The sequence below is a fragment of the Canis aureus genome, chromosome 20 (genome assembly GCF_053574225.1).
Source record: "Canis aureus isolate CA01 chromosome 20, VMU_Caureus_v.1.0, whole genome shotgun sequence".
NCBI classification, from domain to species: domain Eukaryota; kingdom Metazoa; phylum Chordata; class Mammalia; order Carnivora; family Canidae; genus Canis; species Canis aureus.
In genome coordinates, this window is record NC_135630.1 from 30,124,046 (window position 1) to 30,142,215 (window position 18,170).

The 18,170-nt window shown below is 58.8% G+C and overlaps 1 protein-coding gene across 28 annotated transcripts in view; it reads left to right on the top strand.

Moving 5' to 3' along the window:
• The window catches only part of BIN1 (bridging integrator 1), a 52,520-nt gene extending 34,816 nt beyond the window's left edge, over window positions 1-17,704 (top strand). For 5 of the 28 annotated variants that reach the window (XM_077861297.1, XM_077861302.1, XM_077861301.1 and 2 more), the window contains 13 exons: window positions 2,918-3,003; window positions 3,198-3,273; window positions 4,336-4,418; window positions 5,729-5,773; window positions 7,351-7,492; window positions 8,732-8,860; window positions 12,087-12,194; window positions 12,661-12,684; window positions 13,645-13,752; window positions 14,636-14,725; window positions 14,970-15,080; window positions 15,402-15,503; window positions 17,074-17,704. In XM_077861297.1, the coding sequence (XP_077717423.1) occupies window positions 2,918-3,003; window positions 3,198-3,273; window positions 4,336-4,418; window positions 5,729-5,773; window positions 7,351-7,492; window positions 8,732-8,860; window positions 12,087-12,194; window positions 12,661-12,684; window positions 13,645-13,752; window positions 14,636-14,725; window positions 14,970-15,080; window positions 15,402-15,503; window positions 17,074-17,181 (1,212 nt within the window). In that variant the 3' untranslated portion in view covers window positions 17,182-17,704. The remainder of the gene's footprint in view (window positions 1-2,917; window positions 3,004-3,197; window positions 3,274-4,335; window positions 4,419-5,728; window positions 5,774-7,350; window positions 7,493-8,731; window positions 8,861-12,086; window positions 12,195-12,660; window positions 12,685-13,644; window positions 13,753-14,635; window positions 14,726-14,969; window positions 15,081-15,401; window positions 15,504-17,073) is intronic. The other 23 variants (XM_077861299.1, XM_077861306.1, XM_077861308.1 and 20 more) reach the window with 15 other exon arrangements.
• The last annotated feature ends 466 nt before the right edge of the window (window positions 17,705-18,170 follow it).

Here is an 18,170-nt window from a genome sequence, read left to right on the forward strand (position 1 = left end):
GGTAGGGGTGGACAACGGAGCCCTGACCCACAAGGTTGGGTTTCTCTTTGGGCAGCTGCCCCTTTTTCTTCTAGGCCATCTCCTGATTTCATCACCTTCAACCCACATGTGTTGAATGCCTGTGGTAGGGGAGCTCTGGGCTCAGCATGGGCTCACGGCCCAATTTCTTACCTGACTTGCTGCCTGATTTCTTTTAGGCCAAAGTTATGAGCTGACTTTAGAGTCGGTGCAGCCCCACTCTGAGGCTGGGGTGACCCTGGATCTCCAAGGTCTGGGGGAGATGGTCTGCGGGAGGTGAAGGAGGAGCTAGAGACTGGAGCACCAGCCCTGCCTGTAGAGTTCAGGACTTCTGGCTAGAGGATGGGGCCATTGACCCTAAGCTAGGGTTTCTGCATAATTTTCCCTGAAATGGGTTTGGTGAGAGACCAGGTGAAAATTTTTGTTGCCCCTGGGAGACTGTGAAGCTGGTGGGTAATGCCTATGGCTGTTTTCGGACTCCTGAGTTGGATGTGGGTGAGGGATCCTGCTGGGAGGGCCCCACACCCGCACCTCAGGGGAGCCACTAGGGAGGCTAAAGCACATGATCTCATTTTTTGAATGTTGGACTGCAGATGTTTAGCCTTTCGGCCAAATTGGCTTTCCCATTTGGACCCAATTTTTATTGGCATATATCGTCTTTCTGCTCCCACCCTGCCTCGCACCTGGCTGGAAGCTGGGGAGCCTTCTGAGTTCCCATGGGCAGCTGGCTGGCTGTGAGCTGGGGTGTTAGGGTCCTCGCACTGCCCTGCTGGCAGATTTGACTTTGGGGAGAGAGTGTGACCTGGTGAAGCTGTGATCTCTCAAGCTGATCAGCACCACATATCCCCTGGGCTTGTTCTAAACTGCTCTTTGCACTGGTCACAGTCCCCTAAAACCTGCCTGCAGGATCCTGGTGCCCTGGGCATCATAAGCAGTCTGGTTTTGGGCGCTGCTCTATGTGTCCATCAGCATGTAGCCAAGCCACTGGGGCTCCAACAATGGACAGCTCTCCCCCCCCACTTCCTACCACCTCAGGTTCTCCTGAAACAGCCAGAACATGAAGAATGTGATCCAAAGGGAATAATGAACAGACCCTGAGTTCCAGGAAAGCTGAAACCTGAGCTACTCTGTTCTTTGCAGCATTGCTGGGCTCGAGAATCAGGCTTGGCCTATAGCCGTGAGCTGCTATGCCATTGTCACTGTCATTGTCACTGATGTTCATTTGAGGGGTTAGGACCAGCATCACGGGGCAGTGGCTGAATCGCCATTAAGAAGTGGTCTCTGGGGTACGGCAGCTGGACCAAAGCAGGTTTCTGGGGAACATGAGCCTTGAGCCAGACCCTTGGCAGTTGGGTCGGAGGGGTATGTGACAGTGCCCACACTTGTGGTTCGATCTGTGAGAGTCACTGATTCTGTGGGTGCTACAGACTCATGTTAGTGGCCTCCAGTCAGTACTGGGATGCCCAGTGGGGTAAGGCAGGGATGGCCTGCTGGATCTGATCCTCTTCAGGAGCTGCCTAAGACATGCATGTTCACAGACGTTTCTCTTTTTTTTTTTTTTCTTTTATTTTTTCTTCCTTTTCTATCTTTAAGTTTTAAATTAGATTTTAAAAAATTAGGCAAGGAGCTTATGTTCACTCTAGCAAGTTCCAACAACCTGAAGGTAATTGTAGTTAGGAGTCAGGTGGCCCCTCTCTCCTCTAGCCCCGCCCGCATCACTGAGGTTGGGCTGGCCAGGAACAGCAGGGATATGAGGCTGCCTGGGGCTGACCTGGTGCCTGAAGTCAGACAGGACAGCTGGGTGGGCTGGGGAAATCGTGGGCTTTGTGGCAGTTTGGAGTTCTGGCCGGTTGGCTGCCTTTGCCAGAAGGCCTGAAAATGTAAGGCTGCTGGCAGGAAGGCAGGAAGTGTTCTCCAGGGAGAGGCCTGCCACGTTCCTGGGTTGTGACTCAGACCCTGATTCCAAGTCACCCACTGAGTCACTGTTTCCAGCAGCACCCTCCAAATGAGCTAGCTGAGCCCCTTCTCTGTCTGTGACTCACTGCTTGCCTTTCCTGGGGCCTGAGGTCTTATTCCCTAGTCTTCAGTGGTGAGATGGGGCCTTAGCGACACCTGTTGGTGGCTGTGAGTAGGCCTGGAGGGTGCTGGGCCTGCCTGGGTAGGGGTAGGGTGAGGGCTTCGGGGGTGAGCACAGGCATCCTGCGCAACAGCCTAGCTCCCTTCTCCCCTGGCCTTGCCCTCTCCCTATCCTTCCCCGTCTTTCCTGGATGTGTCTGATCTGCTGCCTCTGGCTTCCAGCTGGTGGGGACAGGTCACAGAGGAAAGAGGGGGAGGGATAGGACATACTGCTGCCATATCCTATAGGGAGGAGGCTGAGGCTGAGTGGGACTGGCTTTGAGAAAGGGGTCTTCAGGCAGGGACAGCAAGGCCAAGGCCAAGGGGGCTGGGCAGTAGACTAACACTCAGCCTGAGAGGGGTTCAATTGTAAGTGGGCAGGGTCCCTGCTGGTCTGGGGCTGGGGCTGGGCTCTGCCTCTGCCCCCTCCGGTGCCCTGGCTCCCGGGCCCCTTGTCTCAAGCCTTCTTGTGCCCTGCTCATCTCCCTCTTGGCCCATCTGGGCCTGATAGGAGGTGGGGCTCTTCCTTTGGCCATGGGTGCTCTCTGCTTTCCCCTTCCTGTATCAGATTCTACAGACCTGGCTATAGGTGAACAAGGAGCTACATGGGGAAGTCCCCCTGAGCATCCTCATCTGGTCCACCCCCATTATGTCCAGAGCCCTGGTCCTAGCACATGGGGTGGGAGGTTAGGGGGAGCAGGTCTTGTGGGGTAGACTTGGCTAGGCCTAAGCTGGGGCCGAGGCCGAGGCCGAGCAGAGGGGAATGACCAGTCCTGCCCCTCAGGCAGAGGAGGAGCTCATCAAAGCCCAGAAAGTGTTTGAGGAGATGAACGTGGATCTGCAGGAAGAGCTGCCATCCCTGTGGAACAGGTGAGTCTCGGGAGGCAGTGGGGCTGAGAGCCTCGGCCTCCCTCCTGAGGCTGCCCAAGGTGTCTCATGTGCCTTGTGCCCCATGCCCTCCCACGGTGTGTGTCTCTGGTGAGGGTGGAGGTGTATCAGTGCGTGTGTGGCTCACCTGGGCTGCCTGCACTGACCTGTGTTCACTTCCCTTCCTCCTCCCGTAGCCGGGTAGGTTTCTATGTCAACACGTTTCAGAGCATTGCAGGCCTGGAGGAGAACTTCCACAAGGAGATGAGTAAGGTAGGTCCTGGTGACCCTTATGGGACTCAGACCCTTGGGCCATGCTCTGCTGCCAAGGGCCAGGGCCAAGCTCCCTCTTTCCGGCTGGGGTTTGGTACACACTAGTGGCCACAGTGCTACCTCCGGGCCCTGGGGAGGAGCCACTGAGCCCTGCCCTCCAGGAGCTCTTGTTCTAGAGTGTCCAGACCCACTGGGGCCCAGTCCCTGCCCCCTCCCTGCCCCCATCTTACCCCTCCTGCCTGGACAGAGCCAGCCCCTCTCAAGCGGCCAACGTGTTCTCAGGCAATGGTGGCCCAGGGAGCTGGGCATCAGAGAATGGTGACACCCTTTCTTAGTTCATAGGCAAATAATCAATAAAATACTAGAATTTTCTCAATTTTTTTCTTATATTTCTTAAGACAATGAAACACGTCTGCTTTACCTGCCAGAATCTGGTATAAGAAGGAGTCTGAATTAGCTTAAATTCCTGTATTATTTCCATTTTAACTTAACTGACAGTTAAGCTGCAAAGCAGACTTGGAGAAACCCAGTGTTGGCAGCCCCCGTGCTGTATGGTCGGTGGGTCTGAGTCTGTCTCCTGGGCCCTGAGGAATGAAGTGATGGTAGTGGATTCCAGGCTCAGGGCTGGAGGAGGAAAAGCAGCTTGGGGCACTCCTGAGTCACCACCTTGACTATAGTTTCCTGCCTTTCAGGTCTTCCCTTTCTTTTCCTTCCTCCCTTTAAAGATTTGAGACAACTTATGAAAAATTAAAACAACAAAACAAAACAAAACAGAGGCATTTGAGGGAAGGAAACATTTATGTAAAGTAAGAAGAAAATTCAGTTCTGAGCTTCCTGATGGCCAAAGCGAAAGAGGAAAATTTTCTCAGTAATGAGAATCACTGTATACATGGGATAAACCTCTTGTCTTGCCTGTGCTTTTGGTGAAACCTCTGGCAGTCTGGAAAGCCTGTTCTTGGTAGGGGACAGGGGTGCAAGGAAGGGGCTAAGATGTGGGGAGAAGCATGGATGTTACTGGGGAGAGTGGGGCTGTTCCCCACCTACTGGCTGTCCCTCCTGCAGCTCAACCAGAACCTCAACGATGTGCTGGTCAGCCTGGAGAAGCAGCATGGGAGCAACACCTTCACAGTCAAGGCCCAGCCCAGGTGTGTGCTGCCTACTGCCCTGGCTGTAGGTGGGTAGGGGGAGGTGTGGTCTGGGGCAGGATCCTGGGGTTCGTTCATTCCTGCCAGGCCAGGGCCAGACCGGGGCAAGACTCGAGTTCCTACCCCTGGGGGTTTGCCCTTTCTGGCTTGGCCTTTCTGTGATCAGGGGGACAGGTAGGGGCACCCCACATTCCTCTGGTGTTGTCCCATCAGGGAAGGAGCACAGCACTCCTGGGTAGTCTGTGGATCCCTGGGCCCTGGGCCTGGCTTCCCTGCCTGGGAAACCAGAACAGCCAGGGTGCCTGTGTAGCTCTGGAGGTGGGCCCTGGGGACTGGATGACTCAGTGCTGGTGCAGAGCCCCCTGGAAGGTGAGCCTTGCTCCTCGAGCAGGATGCAGTGCCGCCTTCACCCTCTCCAGCTCTTGGGAAGCCTGAGTCCCTGGAGGCTGGCATTGTGCACACCCACAAAAGCATCCTTGTTCCTTGGCCAGGCCTGGCCTCCCAGGGTCTCTCCAGCTGCAAGGAGATTCCTGCTTCCTGAGGGGAAACCAGGAGGGAGGGGGGAAAGTGCCTGGCCCTCTGACTGCCCTCAGGGGAAACAATAGCGAGTCTGGGATTTCCCTTCCTTTTTGGCTTGCACCTGTGGCGATACCATGTGGAGAGCGTGGATGAACCTCACTTTTCCTCTCTGTACAACTGGTGAATATATCTGTGTCCTGGGGTGATTGGGATGTTACCTGGCACTAAGAAAGTATTTTGTGAATGGTGCTGCCCCTCTTCAGGATGGGCAAGCAGCCGCCCTCCTAGGCAGTGCAGGGGCTGGATCCTTCCTGTGGGAGGGGCCGGTCGAGCCCACAGGGAAGAAAGTGGAACTTCGTGAACGGCCTTTACACCAAGGAGAGGCCCTGATTGCCTCTGTCTCCCAGGCCCCACGCTGGCCGGCTGCCCCCACCTCCGGTGGTACCCTAGGGTCCCAGAGCCCTTGTGTGCCAAGCTGCAGGCCGGGTGGGCTGCCTGCAGTCCTCCCCCAGCTCCTCAGGCCTTGTTTGGGGGCTGCTGCTTTTGCTTCTTTTGTCAGCTCCATCCATCCGGGGGTACCTGACAGCATGCCAAGGCTGGTGGGGTCCCCGGGACTGGGCAATGGAGTTCTCAGAGCAGGGTCAGGCCCTCTTCATGGCCTTTGAGGATTAAGGGAGGCTTTGCCCCTTTGCACTCCTCTGAGCAGAGGGGCTGCTGATGAGGGAACAGGCCAGCCTTGAATCAGGCATTTCCCCAAAATGAAGGCCTCTGCGTCCCGTCCGTTCCCACAGAAAGAAAACTAAACTGCTCTCCCGGCTGCTCAGAAAGAAGAACAGGTACCAGCACTGCGTGCTGCATTGTGGGGGTGTCTGAGGCCAGCAGCCTGGCCGGCCGCCCCTGTGCATGCGCCTGGTGCCCTGCTCTGAGGGTGCCACTAACCCCTAACCTGTCTTCCCGTGTGTGGTGCTGCGGGGAGGGCTGTGCTGTGTCACGTGTGTGTTGGGGGGACTGGGGGCTCAGGGGCTGTCAGGGGAAGGATGAGGGGGCAGATGGCCTGAGCTCAGCTGAGCATATTCTCTCTGTGCCACAGTGTATCCACCTGGCTGTGGCCCAGGCCAGAAGGGGAACAGGGGAATGTAGCCAGGAAGGCTCAGAGGATGGGCTCTGTTAGCACAGCGGTAGTTTTTAAAAAATGGTGCGTGTGTGTGTGTGCGTGTGTGTGTGTGTGCGTGTGCGTGCGTGTGCATGTGCGTGTGTATGCGTGTGCGTGTGTGTGCTCGTACTGTGTTTATTGTATGCCTTAGGGAGGCAAACACATTCCCATGAAACACAAATTCAGTAGAGATGAGGAGGGAGCACGGTGTCCCTCACAAGCCTGCCCCTGCCCACCCCCGGGTGATGTGGTCAGTAGCTTCTTTGCATCCTTCCAGAGCTGCCCCATCACACACTCACCTTAGGAGGCTGGTGAGCACTTGAAATGTGGTCGGTGTGACTGAGCAGCTGCACTTTTATTTCCCCTTAATTCAGATATAAATGTAAACAGCTGCCTGTGGCCAGTGGCTGTCTTCACCGGTTCTAGTTTCCTGATGCAGGAACAAATGCGTGCTTTTATTTTCTGCCCCCTTGCCCCCGAGGGGCTGGTTAGGCCCACCATCGCTCTTGCTCTCTGTACCTCATGACGAGGCTGGGAGACCTCGCCTTCTCGTCCCCGGCAGCCACTCTGCCTGTGGCCTCTGGTTGGCTTTTTTCCTTCTCCTCTGAGCAGGAGAAGGGCATGTGGGAGCAAAGTGTGGAGATGGTGACTGCGGGGTGCGGGGGGTGCTGAGGCGTGTGGAGCCTGGAAGCAGGGCGGAGGGGGGTGTCCTGGTGTGAGTGAGTAGACGGCAGGGGGGCCGGCCGAGGAGTGGGGCCCAGCCTGGGCCCCGAGGCTGCTGCGTGACGGGTGGGACGAAACTCATCTGCCTCTAGGATGTTTGGCTTTCTCCTGCTGTGGAGCTGGGCTCCCCGGTGGAGCCTGGCAGCGACCTGGGGGGTGGCCTGCCTGGAGATCGAAGGCCTCCAGCTTGGAGTTCCGCCCAGGCTACCACGGTCTGTAGGGCAGGGGCTGTGCCCAGGCCCCTTGGTTTCCACCCATTCTGGTACACACACGTGCATTTCTCACATGCAAGCACTGCGGCACCCCTCATGCACACACGGACATCACATTTTCACAGTGAGTCTGTGTGGACACACCCACACCCTCCTTTTCACACACACCCTTCTTGATGGACACACCCTCATACACACATGCCTACGCATTTTCACACGGCGATTCCTGGGGTCATGTGCACGTGCACACCTGTGGATGCGCATGGTCCGTCTTGTAAGCAATGATCTCCCTCCATTGGGCTTCCTCTTGGTCTTACCTCCACAGTGACAACGCCCCTGCAAAAGGGAACAAGAGCCCTTCGCCTCCGCCAGACGGCTCCCCAGCCGCCACCCCGGAGATCAGAGTCAACCACGAGCCTGAGCCCTCGGCAGCAGCCGGGGCAGCCCTCCCCAAGTCCCCATCTCAGGTAGGCACCCTCCCCGCCCCCATCCTCCTGCATTGCTGGTGTCCCCCACTTTCTCGGTCCTCTGTCCGCAACACTGGGCTCATGGTCCTGTCTTCTCTCAGGGCACCTGTGGCTGTGTATCTCCCTCTGTCCCCACAGCATCCTCTCCTCGGGGCTGTTACTTCCTCCATCCTCCTTTCCTTCTGATACAGGCTCCGGGGCCCTCAGCCCCAGAGCATCTGGATCTGCAGAGGTGGCTGCATGTCCTCCTCCTCACCTTCTTTCTTGGCGTGGGGCCACATGGGACCTTTACATGGTCAGCAGGGCTCAGTGAGGGGAGTGTGAGGTGGCCGAAGGAGACTGACGCTGGGCTTCCAAAAGCCCAGCATCCCTTCCACGGGTGGTCGCCAGGCGCTGGCCTGCGGCCCTGTCTGAGCTGTCAGGCTTCCCGAAGCATCAGTTCCCGGCAGCAGCACTCTGGTCCTGCGGCTGATTAGGATAACAATGCTGAGTGTGACAAGAGCCCACACCTGAATAGCACTTGCTCTGGGCCCGACACGATGCCAGCACTTTCTACGTTTTCATACATTAAATCCTCACAACCACTCTGAGGCAGATGCCCACCCCAGCTTGACATCTGAGGAAACCCAGACTTGCCGGGGTTTCCCGAGTTGCCTGAGGCCCCCAAGTGGGCAAGTGTGTGGCCATCCTGCCCAGCCCTGTGCCGAGCGCTGGCTCCACCTGTGCCAGCCTCCACAGGTGACAGGTGGGCCAGAGTTCCTCCAGCAGGAGGTGCAGAGAGAGTCCCTGAGGGGCAGAGAGCCCAGGTGGGGAGGGAGGCTGTTCCTCAGCTACTGCTTCTCTCTATAGGGTCTTACCCAGTTGGGTGTCAGCCCAACTCCTCCAGCGGCCCCTGGGCAGTTCGCATGCTCTCCCTTTTTTCTCCTCTTCTTTTCTGTCTTCTCCCTGTCTTTCTCTTTCACTTCCTCCCCCCTCTGTCGTTCTCTCTCTGTCTCTCTCTCTCTCTCTCTAGGCACAGTGTTTCTGGACCTCCTTCCTCAGTCTCCCTCTAAGGGTGGCCTTGTGGTCCTGGTGTCTGTGCCTTGGGCAGCAGTGATTCCTCTTGGTTTGTGTCTTCAGTTGCCTGGTGGGGGGCACAGCCTGGGGTGTGACTAACTGTGGCTTTGTCTCTGTCTGTCTGCCCTGCCCTCCATGCTCTGCTGCGCCTCCCTGTGTGGCCCCTCACCCTCCGACCCACAGCTCCGGAAAGGGCCACCAGTCCCTCCGCCTCCCAAACACACCCCGTCCAAGGAGGTCAAGCAGGAGCAGATCCTCAGCCTGTTTGATGACACGTTTGTCCCTGAGATCAGCGTGACCACCCCCTCCCAGGTCAGCCGCGGCCACCGCGGCCCAGCTCTCTCTTGTTCTTTTGGGGGTGTGCATGGCCTTCTTCCTTCATCCTATGGGCTATGTCTCTACCTCAAGAGCCAGAATCTGGCCCTAGAGGTTGGCCCAGAGCCTCTGCCTTGCTCATTCATCCATCACTCCATCCCTCCATCCATCCTCCCTCATCCATCTCTGAGCACGTACTGTGGCCAGATGCAGGGACACAGGTGGGTGGTCCTGAGCTGGTCCGCTCAGGAGTGACCTCGTGCCTATGCTGATGCAATGGCCAAAGGGGAGAGCGGGAAGGGGGGAGGACTCGGGCCAGTCAGAAAAGGCTGCTTGGAGCCGGTGACATTTGCCAGGTGCCTGCAAACAGACACATTGCTTCAGCCAGAGATGGCAGCATGTGTGTAGGCCGGGAGGGATAAGACATGGGCTCAGGAGCTTCTGGGAGTTCAGAGTGTCTGCAGGGTACTGCAGTGGGGCAGCAAGAGGAGACCATGGGAACACCATTCAGAAGGCCCTGGAATGTCTGACCAAGGCACCTAGACTTTAGCTCCCAGGCTTTGGAGGGGGGCCGGTGCTTGGGCCACAGAGCAGGGCTGCTGCCTGTAAGTGCCCTGAGAAGGTATGTAATGCCCATCCACAGATGGATAGATGGAGAGCTGAGCAGGAGGGTAACCATGGTGGCACGGGAGTGGGTGCACACTGTCAGATCCGCGTACAGAGGCCACAGTGTCCTCACCCCTCTAAGCCTGGTGTCTGGGCCTTGCAGCCACTAGGGGCTGGCCTGTCATGCAGACTGGCTAATCCCATGCTGCGGGCCAGCCTGCTCTGGAGTGCTGCCATAGAGTTGCTCTGCCCAGGGCCTCTGGGCTCTGCCTCCTGAAGGTTCCTTTGCCCAAGCTCAGAGGCCTGAAGGGAAGAGGGAGGGGCAGGGCCAGAGGGTATAAGTGTGGAGGGAGAAGCAGTTGGGAAATGAGGACGGTGGTCTCTGCTGAGAGGGGCCTGGAGCAAGTGGGCAACAAGCCCCAACAGGAGGACTCCAAGTGAGAACTAGGAACTTGCAATACAGGGTGGCTATACAGGGTGCAATACAGGGTGGCAATACAGGGTGCAATACAGGTGGGTTGCAATACAGGGTGGCAATACAGGGTGCAATACAGGGTGGCAATACAGGGTGCAATACAGGTGGGTGATCCCCTGGCTCAGGGCCCTGGGAGGCAGGGGAGCCCCTCTCTGTAGAAGGAGGCCAAAGCTGGTCCAGGGGTCCTCCTACATGGTGACAAAGCCGGGAGGCACGAGCTCTGGGGCAGCTGGCTGCTGGAACGCTTGCCAGCTGGAGTATGTCTCAACTGTGGCAGTGCACATGAGGGAGACAGGGTGACACAGAGCGCTGGTAAACACCAAGTAGGGCGTGGTGCCAGCCGCTTATCTATGTGACCTTGTTGGGTTTTCACCTACGCATGGGAGGGGGTTATTGCCCTCATTGAACAGGTGAGGAGCCTATGGGCCTGACTTGCAGCCAGACTGCCTGCACCAAGTGTGTCGGCCTCTCCACACTCACACTCACCGCATGCCTTCCTTGCTACCCCATCTGCCCACTCCAGGGAGCCAGGTCTCTGCCCCGAGGGTGGGAAGCGTACTCCGTGGGTGCTGTTGCCAGGGCTGGGGTGGGCTGTCCGTGATGCTGTGCTAACAGGGCTGCTCTGCAGGGCTGAGGTGAGTAGCCTGCGTCCCTGCACCAAAGCACAGTTCTGATCCTGCATGGTGGGGAGGCTGGCCTGCTGGGAGGCAGGGAGGGAGGACGTGGTCTGCCCTTTGGCCTGGTGACCCTGTCCCCTTGGAGCATGAGAGGGTGGCTGTCTGGGCTTGATGGACTTCTGATGGTGGGGAAGCTACCTGGGGGAGAGAAATGCTGCTGCGAGCTGCTGGCAGGGAGCCTAAAAGCCATGCACCCCTGGTGTCTTGAGCACTCCCTCGCTGAGAGGCAGGGTTATGGGGACAGAGCAGTGAAAGTTAGTGGCTGAGGATGAGCCTGAGGCAGGGGCTTGAGCATTGGGGCAGTGTCCAGGAAGTGAGACCACTTGGCTGGGGCTCTCTGAAGTCTGTGGCTTGCCCAGAGTGGATACTTTGTCCTATGAGCTGTGAGACAGCTGGCACCTCGTCTTCTCAGAATTGAGTCTTGAGTCTCTCTTGATAGGTGCAGCTATAAAGTCCTTTCTGGGGAGACCACTCCCCAGGACCCAAGCCTTGGGTCCTTCTTGATGGAAGACTAGGTGGATATAGGTCAGCATTAGGTGCCATCAGGAGCAAGTAGACATGAGAGGCTGGCGTGGGCTGCTGGGGCTATGGCCCTCCTAGCACTGCATGAAGGAGGGCAGGAGGACCCAGGGCCAAGCCAGGGCCTTTCCTCTCCAGCGAAGTGTTCCCTGGCCCCCAAAGGGAAACTCTGTGTGTGAGTTGGAGGTGCCACTGAGCAAGCCCCACCTCCTCAGAGGGTAGGGAGTCCTTAGTGCTGGCACATACCCAGCTCATCCTCAAGGGCAGCTCTCCTTTGACTGTCTGGCCCAGTGTACCACGGGGCTGGCTTCCTACAGTGTGGACAGTCTCCTGGGGTCATGCCTGTCACAAGCACTCAGGCCCACTGAAGGGGAATCTTGGGGTGGCTGGGGTGGGACCTGCACTTGAGCCCTGGTGTTGGGGGACCCACACTTAAGATTGAGCTCCTGGGTGGTGTGCGCCACCTCAGCCTGTCCTTAACCCAGTGGCGCTGGCTGCTGGTTGGGTGTCACCACAGGCGTGTCTGTGGGGTGGCGAGGTGAGGTCAGTGCCTGTCCTAGGGCCCTCTTGGTTAGAGGGAGTGCGTGTGCTCTTGTCAGCCTGGGCGATGGACTGTGCTGCTTCTGAGGGGTGGGCGGAGCGGGCGGCTAGGAGAGCGGGGTGCAGGGAGGAGGAGCAGGCCCTGGGAGACCTGCGGCCTGGGGGGCAGGGACAGCAGGCAGTCGGGGCTGGCGTTGGGCCGCTGGGTGGTTGCCCCGGTGAGCCTGCCGCTGGTGTCTGAGGTGGGTGGCAGGGGCTGTCTTTGTATGCGTGGAACTTATGCCGGGCTTGTGGCGTGGGCAGTGCTCCCTTGTTAGTGAGGCGGACGTGTCTGTGAGTGTGTGCACCCTGCGGAATGTTCCCGGCCTGTCACTAACTGCCTTCCTCCTCTGCCACTGCTGCGAAGTTTGAGGTCCCGGGGCCTTTCTCGGAGCAGGCCAGTCTGCTGGACCTGGACTTTGACCCCCTCCCGCCTGTGGCGAGCCCAGTGAAGGCACCCACGCCCTCTGGTCAGGTTGGTCTGGGCCCACCACCGCCTGCAGGCCCGTGGGTCTCTGGGGCACCGGGGCATGGGCTCACGTCTGGCCATGTGTGCCCACCTACGCCGGGCCTCTGGGGTCACCAGGCTGTCAGCCCCCTGGCCCCAGCTCTTGTCACCTCCTCTAGCCCTGAACGTGAGGAAGGGAGGAGCAGACACAGGTCAGGGTGAAGACCCTCAGGAGGAGGGTCAGCTGAATACCCACTCGGTAAAAATAAGGCCCCCCATCAGCATCCTGCCCTCTCCTGGCAGCAGCTGTGGCCTCAGCGCCCTGGCAGATGTCCAGGACTTGGCTCTCTGGAGACCCTGGAGCCTGGCTCTGTGCTGCCCAGTGCCTGGGGGGCTCTGGGGCCCTAGGATGGGGGTCGCTGGGGACTGCTCGCCCAACCCTGTCACTAACCTCTGTACTAACTCTGTCCTTCTCCCTCTCTGCTGCGCTTAGTCAATTCCGTGGGACCTCTGGGAGGTAAGCCGTGTTTGCTCTGTGCCCACCCCCGGGGGGGAGCTGCTCCTCTGCGTGGTCCCGGCCCACCCTGCCTGTTCCTGCACCTAGCCTGTTCACAGGTGCATGCACTTGCACGCATGGGCCGGTGCTCATGCACACAGGGAGCTGGTTGTTACTGCTTGTCCCCAGCTGTCCCACTGCTTCCCGTCTGTGGAGAATCTGCCCCTCAGCAGGCCCTGTCGGGAGGGGGCTCCTCAGTTTAGCCAGAGAAGAGGGTCCTCTGTGGTTCGGCTCAGTTGTCAGGCTCTGTGAGTGGTCCCCTGCTGAGGCCTGCAAGGGGGCCCGTGGGGTGGAGGGTCTTCGTCCTTGAGGAGTTTTCTGTCTGTGGGGGCCCTACAGGGTAGTGGCATCAGGGAGCTGTTGGGACAGAGGAAGCAGGGTGAGGCCAGGTGCCCTAATGTGAGCATGCCGGGCAGGTGTCAGCACCACCTGGTGGCTGGGGCATGAGGCTCAGGGAGGGCGTGGGACTTCATCAACAACCACAGTGTAGCTTCTGCAGGAGCAGGAGCAGGAGCAGGAGCAGCAGCAGGAGGAGCAGCAGCAGCAGTTGGTGTGGAAGTGCTGGCAGCATATCCTCCTGGGAGCTCGAAGCTCCGGATAGTCTTACTCTGGAGGAGGCCAGTGAAAGCCTGGTGTGGGCCACCAGTTTGTTGAGTGGACTGTGGGTGCTGAGCTGTGTGTGGCTCATTTGCACCTGCTCATCCCTTTGGCAGTGGTAGGAGCCAGGAGGTGGGAGTGGCTTTCCCTTTAAGGGTTCTGTCCCCCCTGGGCCAGGCTGCCTGCTGCAGGCACCCGCTCTCTGTTCTGCCGACACCAGGCTGCTCACAACTCTCTTCTCTTGTCTCGTGCCCTTGCCCGACACCCTTTCCTCCCTGGCCTCCCATCCCTTCCGCCCCGTTCTCCCTGGTGGCCCATCACTAGCCCACAGAGAGTCCAGCTGGCAGCCTGCCTCCCGGGGAGCCCAGCGCTACCGAGGGCACCTTTGCTGTGGCCTGGCCCAGCCAGACGGCCGAGCCGGGGCCTGCCCAAGTAAGTGTCCACCTGCCAGCCCCCACCTGTCCCCAGTCTCTGGGGGTGTAGCAGCAAAGGAAGAGCCCGGAGGAGGGGGCACAGGATGGACAAAGCTGCTGTGAGCCTGAGGGTGAGGCCAGGCCAGATAGGCCCCTCCCACCTCGCCAGCCCTACCCCAGCCTCCCAGCTCAGGCTTCCTGCAGAGGGAGGGAGGAGTGGTCAGGGCATCTCCTGGTTTATGGCAGGCACGTTCCAGAATCTTCTCATTTAATTTTCACTCTAACCTAGACATTTGCTCTTTTTACAGGCGAGGAAGTAGGGGCTAGGAAGCTTGAGTGATTGCTCCCAGAGCTCGGAAGTGGCTGAGTGAGTGCTGGCCAGGTCAGCCTCACTGAGTCTGGGCCGTGTGCACTCTGCCTCGGCCAGGCCCCTACCATGGTGCCCAGCACTGTGCTGCCCCCTCCTTGGAGAGCAGGTGTCCAGGGCCAGGCAGGGGCTGCTGGGCCTGCCTTGAGTTGTTTGGACTGGGACAGGGGCTGGCTGCTGTCCCCAAGCATGGGGTCTGCTGGCTCAGCCACCAGGCCAGGCAGGTGAGAAGAAGCTGAGGCTTGGTCAGGTTTTGGGCCTAGAAGATAGGGCCTATGGGGGAGGGTCCTGGTGGCACCCAGAGGCCTGTGCGGCATGTCACTTGGCATCTCTGTGCTGCCAGCACCTTTTCCAGCTGCTTCTCCAGCTGCTTCCCATTGCAGGGACCTGACCTTTCTTTTAGGGGCTTCCTGTACCCTCAGAGGCACTGGTGGGCTCTAGATGCCCCTTCAGTGCTGCCGTCCATGGCCTCTCTCCTTGTCTTGGGAACGGTGTCTGTCCCGTGTCTGACCCCATGCCGGCATTTATGTTGCAGCCAGCGGAGGCCTCGGAGGTGGCGGGTGGGACCCCACCTGCGGCTGGAGCCCAGGAGCCCGGGGAAACAGCAGCAAGTGAAGCGGCCTCCGTAAGATGACAGGGACCAAGGCCCTGTCTTTTCTTTCCTGCTGTCCACCTGCCCTCCCACTCATGGCTCCCCAGCCCCGTCTTGCCTGTGCTCCTTGCTCTGTGCTGGTCCAGGTGGCAGTTCCACAGGGGAGGCAGACCAGTCTGGCATCCGTCACAGAGACCTTCCCCTCCCCTTGCCCTCATGGCCCCTGCCCTCCCGGGACCAGCTCCCTGCCCACGCTGACTGTGCTTCCTCCTTGCAGAGCTCTCTCCCTGCGGTGGTGGTAGAGACCTTCTCAGCAACTGTGAATGGCACCGTGGAGGGTGGCGGTGGGGCGGGACGCTTGGACCTGCCCCCAGGCTTCATGTTCAAGGTAAGCATGGGCTGCTGGCCCCACAGCCTGGGCTGCTATCTGAGCCGACGTTGCCCTTTTACAGACGAGGACACTGAGCTGCGAAGCTGTGTGGGTTGGCCCAAAGCACCCCGGCCCCCCGGCCCCTGGCCCCCACTCCCCTGGCTGCCCAGCGGGCAGGGTGGCGGCTCGAGCGCTGGTCCTGCTGCCTTGGCGGGCTCCCAGTCACCATGCTGCCAGGGCAGCCTGAAGCCCTACAAAGCCTGGTGCACCATGCTTGGCTGCGGGTGGGACCGGAGCCTATGAGGGCGGGGGGGTTGAGCTCTCCCCAAACTTCCATAGGTGCAGGCCCAGCACGACTACGTGGCCACCGACACCGATGAGCTGCAGCTCAAGGCGGGTGACGTGGTGCTGGTGATCCCCTTCCAGAACCCGGAGGAGCAGGTGAGGCCCTGGCCGCTGTGGCGGGAGGAGGCAGCAGGGGGCAGCAGAGCCCCACCAGCTGCGGACCCACAGCCGGGCGTGAAGATGCGCTCCCCACCTCCTCCTCTTTGCTCTTCTGTCTCTGTACCCTGCTTCCCTCACGCATTTTCCCTCCATTCACCTCTCCCCCTTCCCTTTATGCCATCCCATCTCCCTGAGTCTCTCTCCCTGTCCCCGTGTCCCCTCTGTCTGCTTCCGCGGACTGTCAGCTTTCCTCCTTTCCTGGCACTGCCTTTCTCTCAGTTTTTTGCAGCTAAAGGTCTTTCTCCCCTCCTCCCTTCGCTGCCCCTCAAGGCATCCTTCCTCCTAGGACAGGATCCCTGGCCACCTCTCCATGAGCCCTCCTGCCCGGCAGTGAGAGGGCAAGATGCCCACTCTGCGGCCTCCCATTGGGCTGCCTCCTCCAGGCTGCCCTTGCGCCCTGCCCACAGGGACAGAGTATGGCTTCTGGCAGGACCCCTAACATCCCAGCTGTGTCCCCAGCTGTTCCCCAGGCCAGATACCTCCTAGAGCACCCCCTGTTGTGGCTTCTCCATGTCAGTTGGTCTCACCGTGAGCTCCCCATGGAGCCTGGGGCTGGTGTAGAGTGGGGACTGCACCCCCAAATCCTGACAGGCTGCCTGGTTCAGGTCTCTAAGGCTTCTTAGCAGCAGGCTTGCTGGGGGTGCTGAGTGAGCTGAGACTTGAGGGCAGCAGGGATGGACTGAGGCCACAGGTCTGGGAGGTTTCAATAACAAGGATTTCCTGAGCCTGGTGCTAAATTGGCAGATTCCTGTCAACCCCTGGGTCTCTACTCACATCCTCCCTCGGCCAGCCCTGGACTGGGCGGGCTACCAGGGGGAGTCATGTAGGTGGGTGGACTTGGGTCAGAGAGGACATACGTAGGCTCTGTGACGGACCGAGGGAGATCCCAGGCATAGCAGGGTCAGTGATGGCCTCCACTGTGGGCAGGGATGAATGAGCCTTGCAGGCCCAGGGGTCAGGGTCTGGGGCTAAGGACTTTGTCAGGGCTTGGGTAGGTGGGCCTGGAGAACTGTCAGGGTGAAAGCAAAGGCTGGATTTGAGCTGGAGGGCTTCATGAGGGGCTTTGAGTCACTGAGAAACTTTAACTGGTCAGTGCTCACCAGAAATTTCTGGTATTGTTTGTAGAAGTCTGGAAGGACAACTGATATGCTCTGTGGGCACCTGATAGTGGGAAGCTCCTGGCCTGGGATGGCGTTTAGACACCATTCAGACCAGTGCAGCAGTTTGGCTGCCTTTCTAGAGAGAGGAGGAATCACACAAATGCCAGAGTTAAATCCACTGGTGAAGGGCAGATGGCTCCTAGCTTGGGCAGGTTTGGGTCTGGGGTAGCAGGGAATGCTGCCTGGAGGAGGCATTCTTTAAGTGGGTGTGATGGGCTGGAGGAACTGATCAAGACCAAGGAGGGGACATCTTTCCAGCAGATCTCCCTTAAGACCCATGCCCTGCAGGGTTCCAGTGCCCTCTGCCCCCATCCCTGTGTGACCTGGGTGCTCTGCTTCACTCTCAGGATGAAGGCTGGCTCATGGGCGTGAAGGAGAGTGACTGGAACCAGCACAAGGAGCTGGAGAAATGCCGGGGCGTCTTCCCTGAGAACTTCACAGAGCGGGTTCAGTGAGGGCCACGGCTGGTGCAGCTCTCTGGGCGTGTGAAGAACACCTTTTCCCGAAAAATGTGTGTTTTGGTTTTTTTTTTTTTTTTTTTTTTTTGATTTTTGTTTTTAAATTTTTGAAAAGCAAAGGGAAACTGAGAGGAGAGGCCTAAGCCACGAGGTGTTCTCCCAAAGATTAGGTGGTTTTCCAAAGAGCCTGGTTTCAGCAAGTCCAGTGGAATCACCAGTGTTCCTGAAGCTGCTGTGTCCCCTAGTTAGGTTCTGGCCACCCACCCTGCGCCCCGCATGTGTGCCTGGCCACAGGGCGGGGCTAGGGGCTGCCAAGCCACCTTGCTTGCCTGAAGCTTTGGCCGAGCAGCCTGGGTGAGGGTCCTCTCTCCTGGCAGCTGCTGTGGGTGGGGTTGGGTCTCTCCAGAGAGCTCAGGGCCCAGACATCAGCCCGGCCTGGCCCCACCCTGCAGACCGTCTGTGTGCCGTTTGAAAATAAATCTTAGTGTTCCAAGCAAAATGAAACAAACTGGCGAAACCACTCAGAAAGCCTATGTTCATTTATTTGCTCTCACTCCACCTCTGTCCGCAGTATGAGTACACTGTGATTATCTGCGGCACTTCTATGGAGACAGTCCACCCCCGGACCTGCCAGGACAGGTGCTGCTGGTCAGTAGACTACACTCTTGCAGTTTCCCCACCAGCTGTGGTGTGCTGGCCACCTCCTCTTGAGCTCCTCTGGATCCGATTGATAGCTTCAGCCCCAGCCCCCTGGTGTTCTGACCGATGGTTGGTTGGGGTTCAGGTGATGGGGGCTGAGTGATGGGAAGGGAAGGGTGCCAGCCAGCTAGGTGCCGCCTAAGTGACATTATTTAATATGGGTGAAAACTCCAGGGTCAGGAGCCAGGACTCCATTTCCCAGATGAGGAACCCGAGGCCCAAGGAGGGTCAGTGGCTTGCTGGTGATTCTCGGGACAGGCTTTTGAACCTGAATGTTTGCCCTCGGG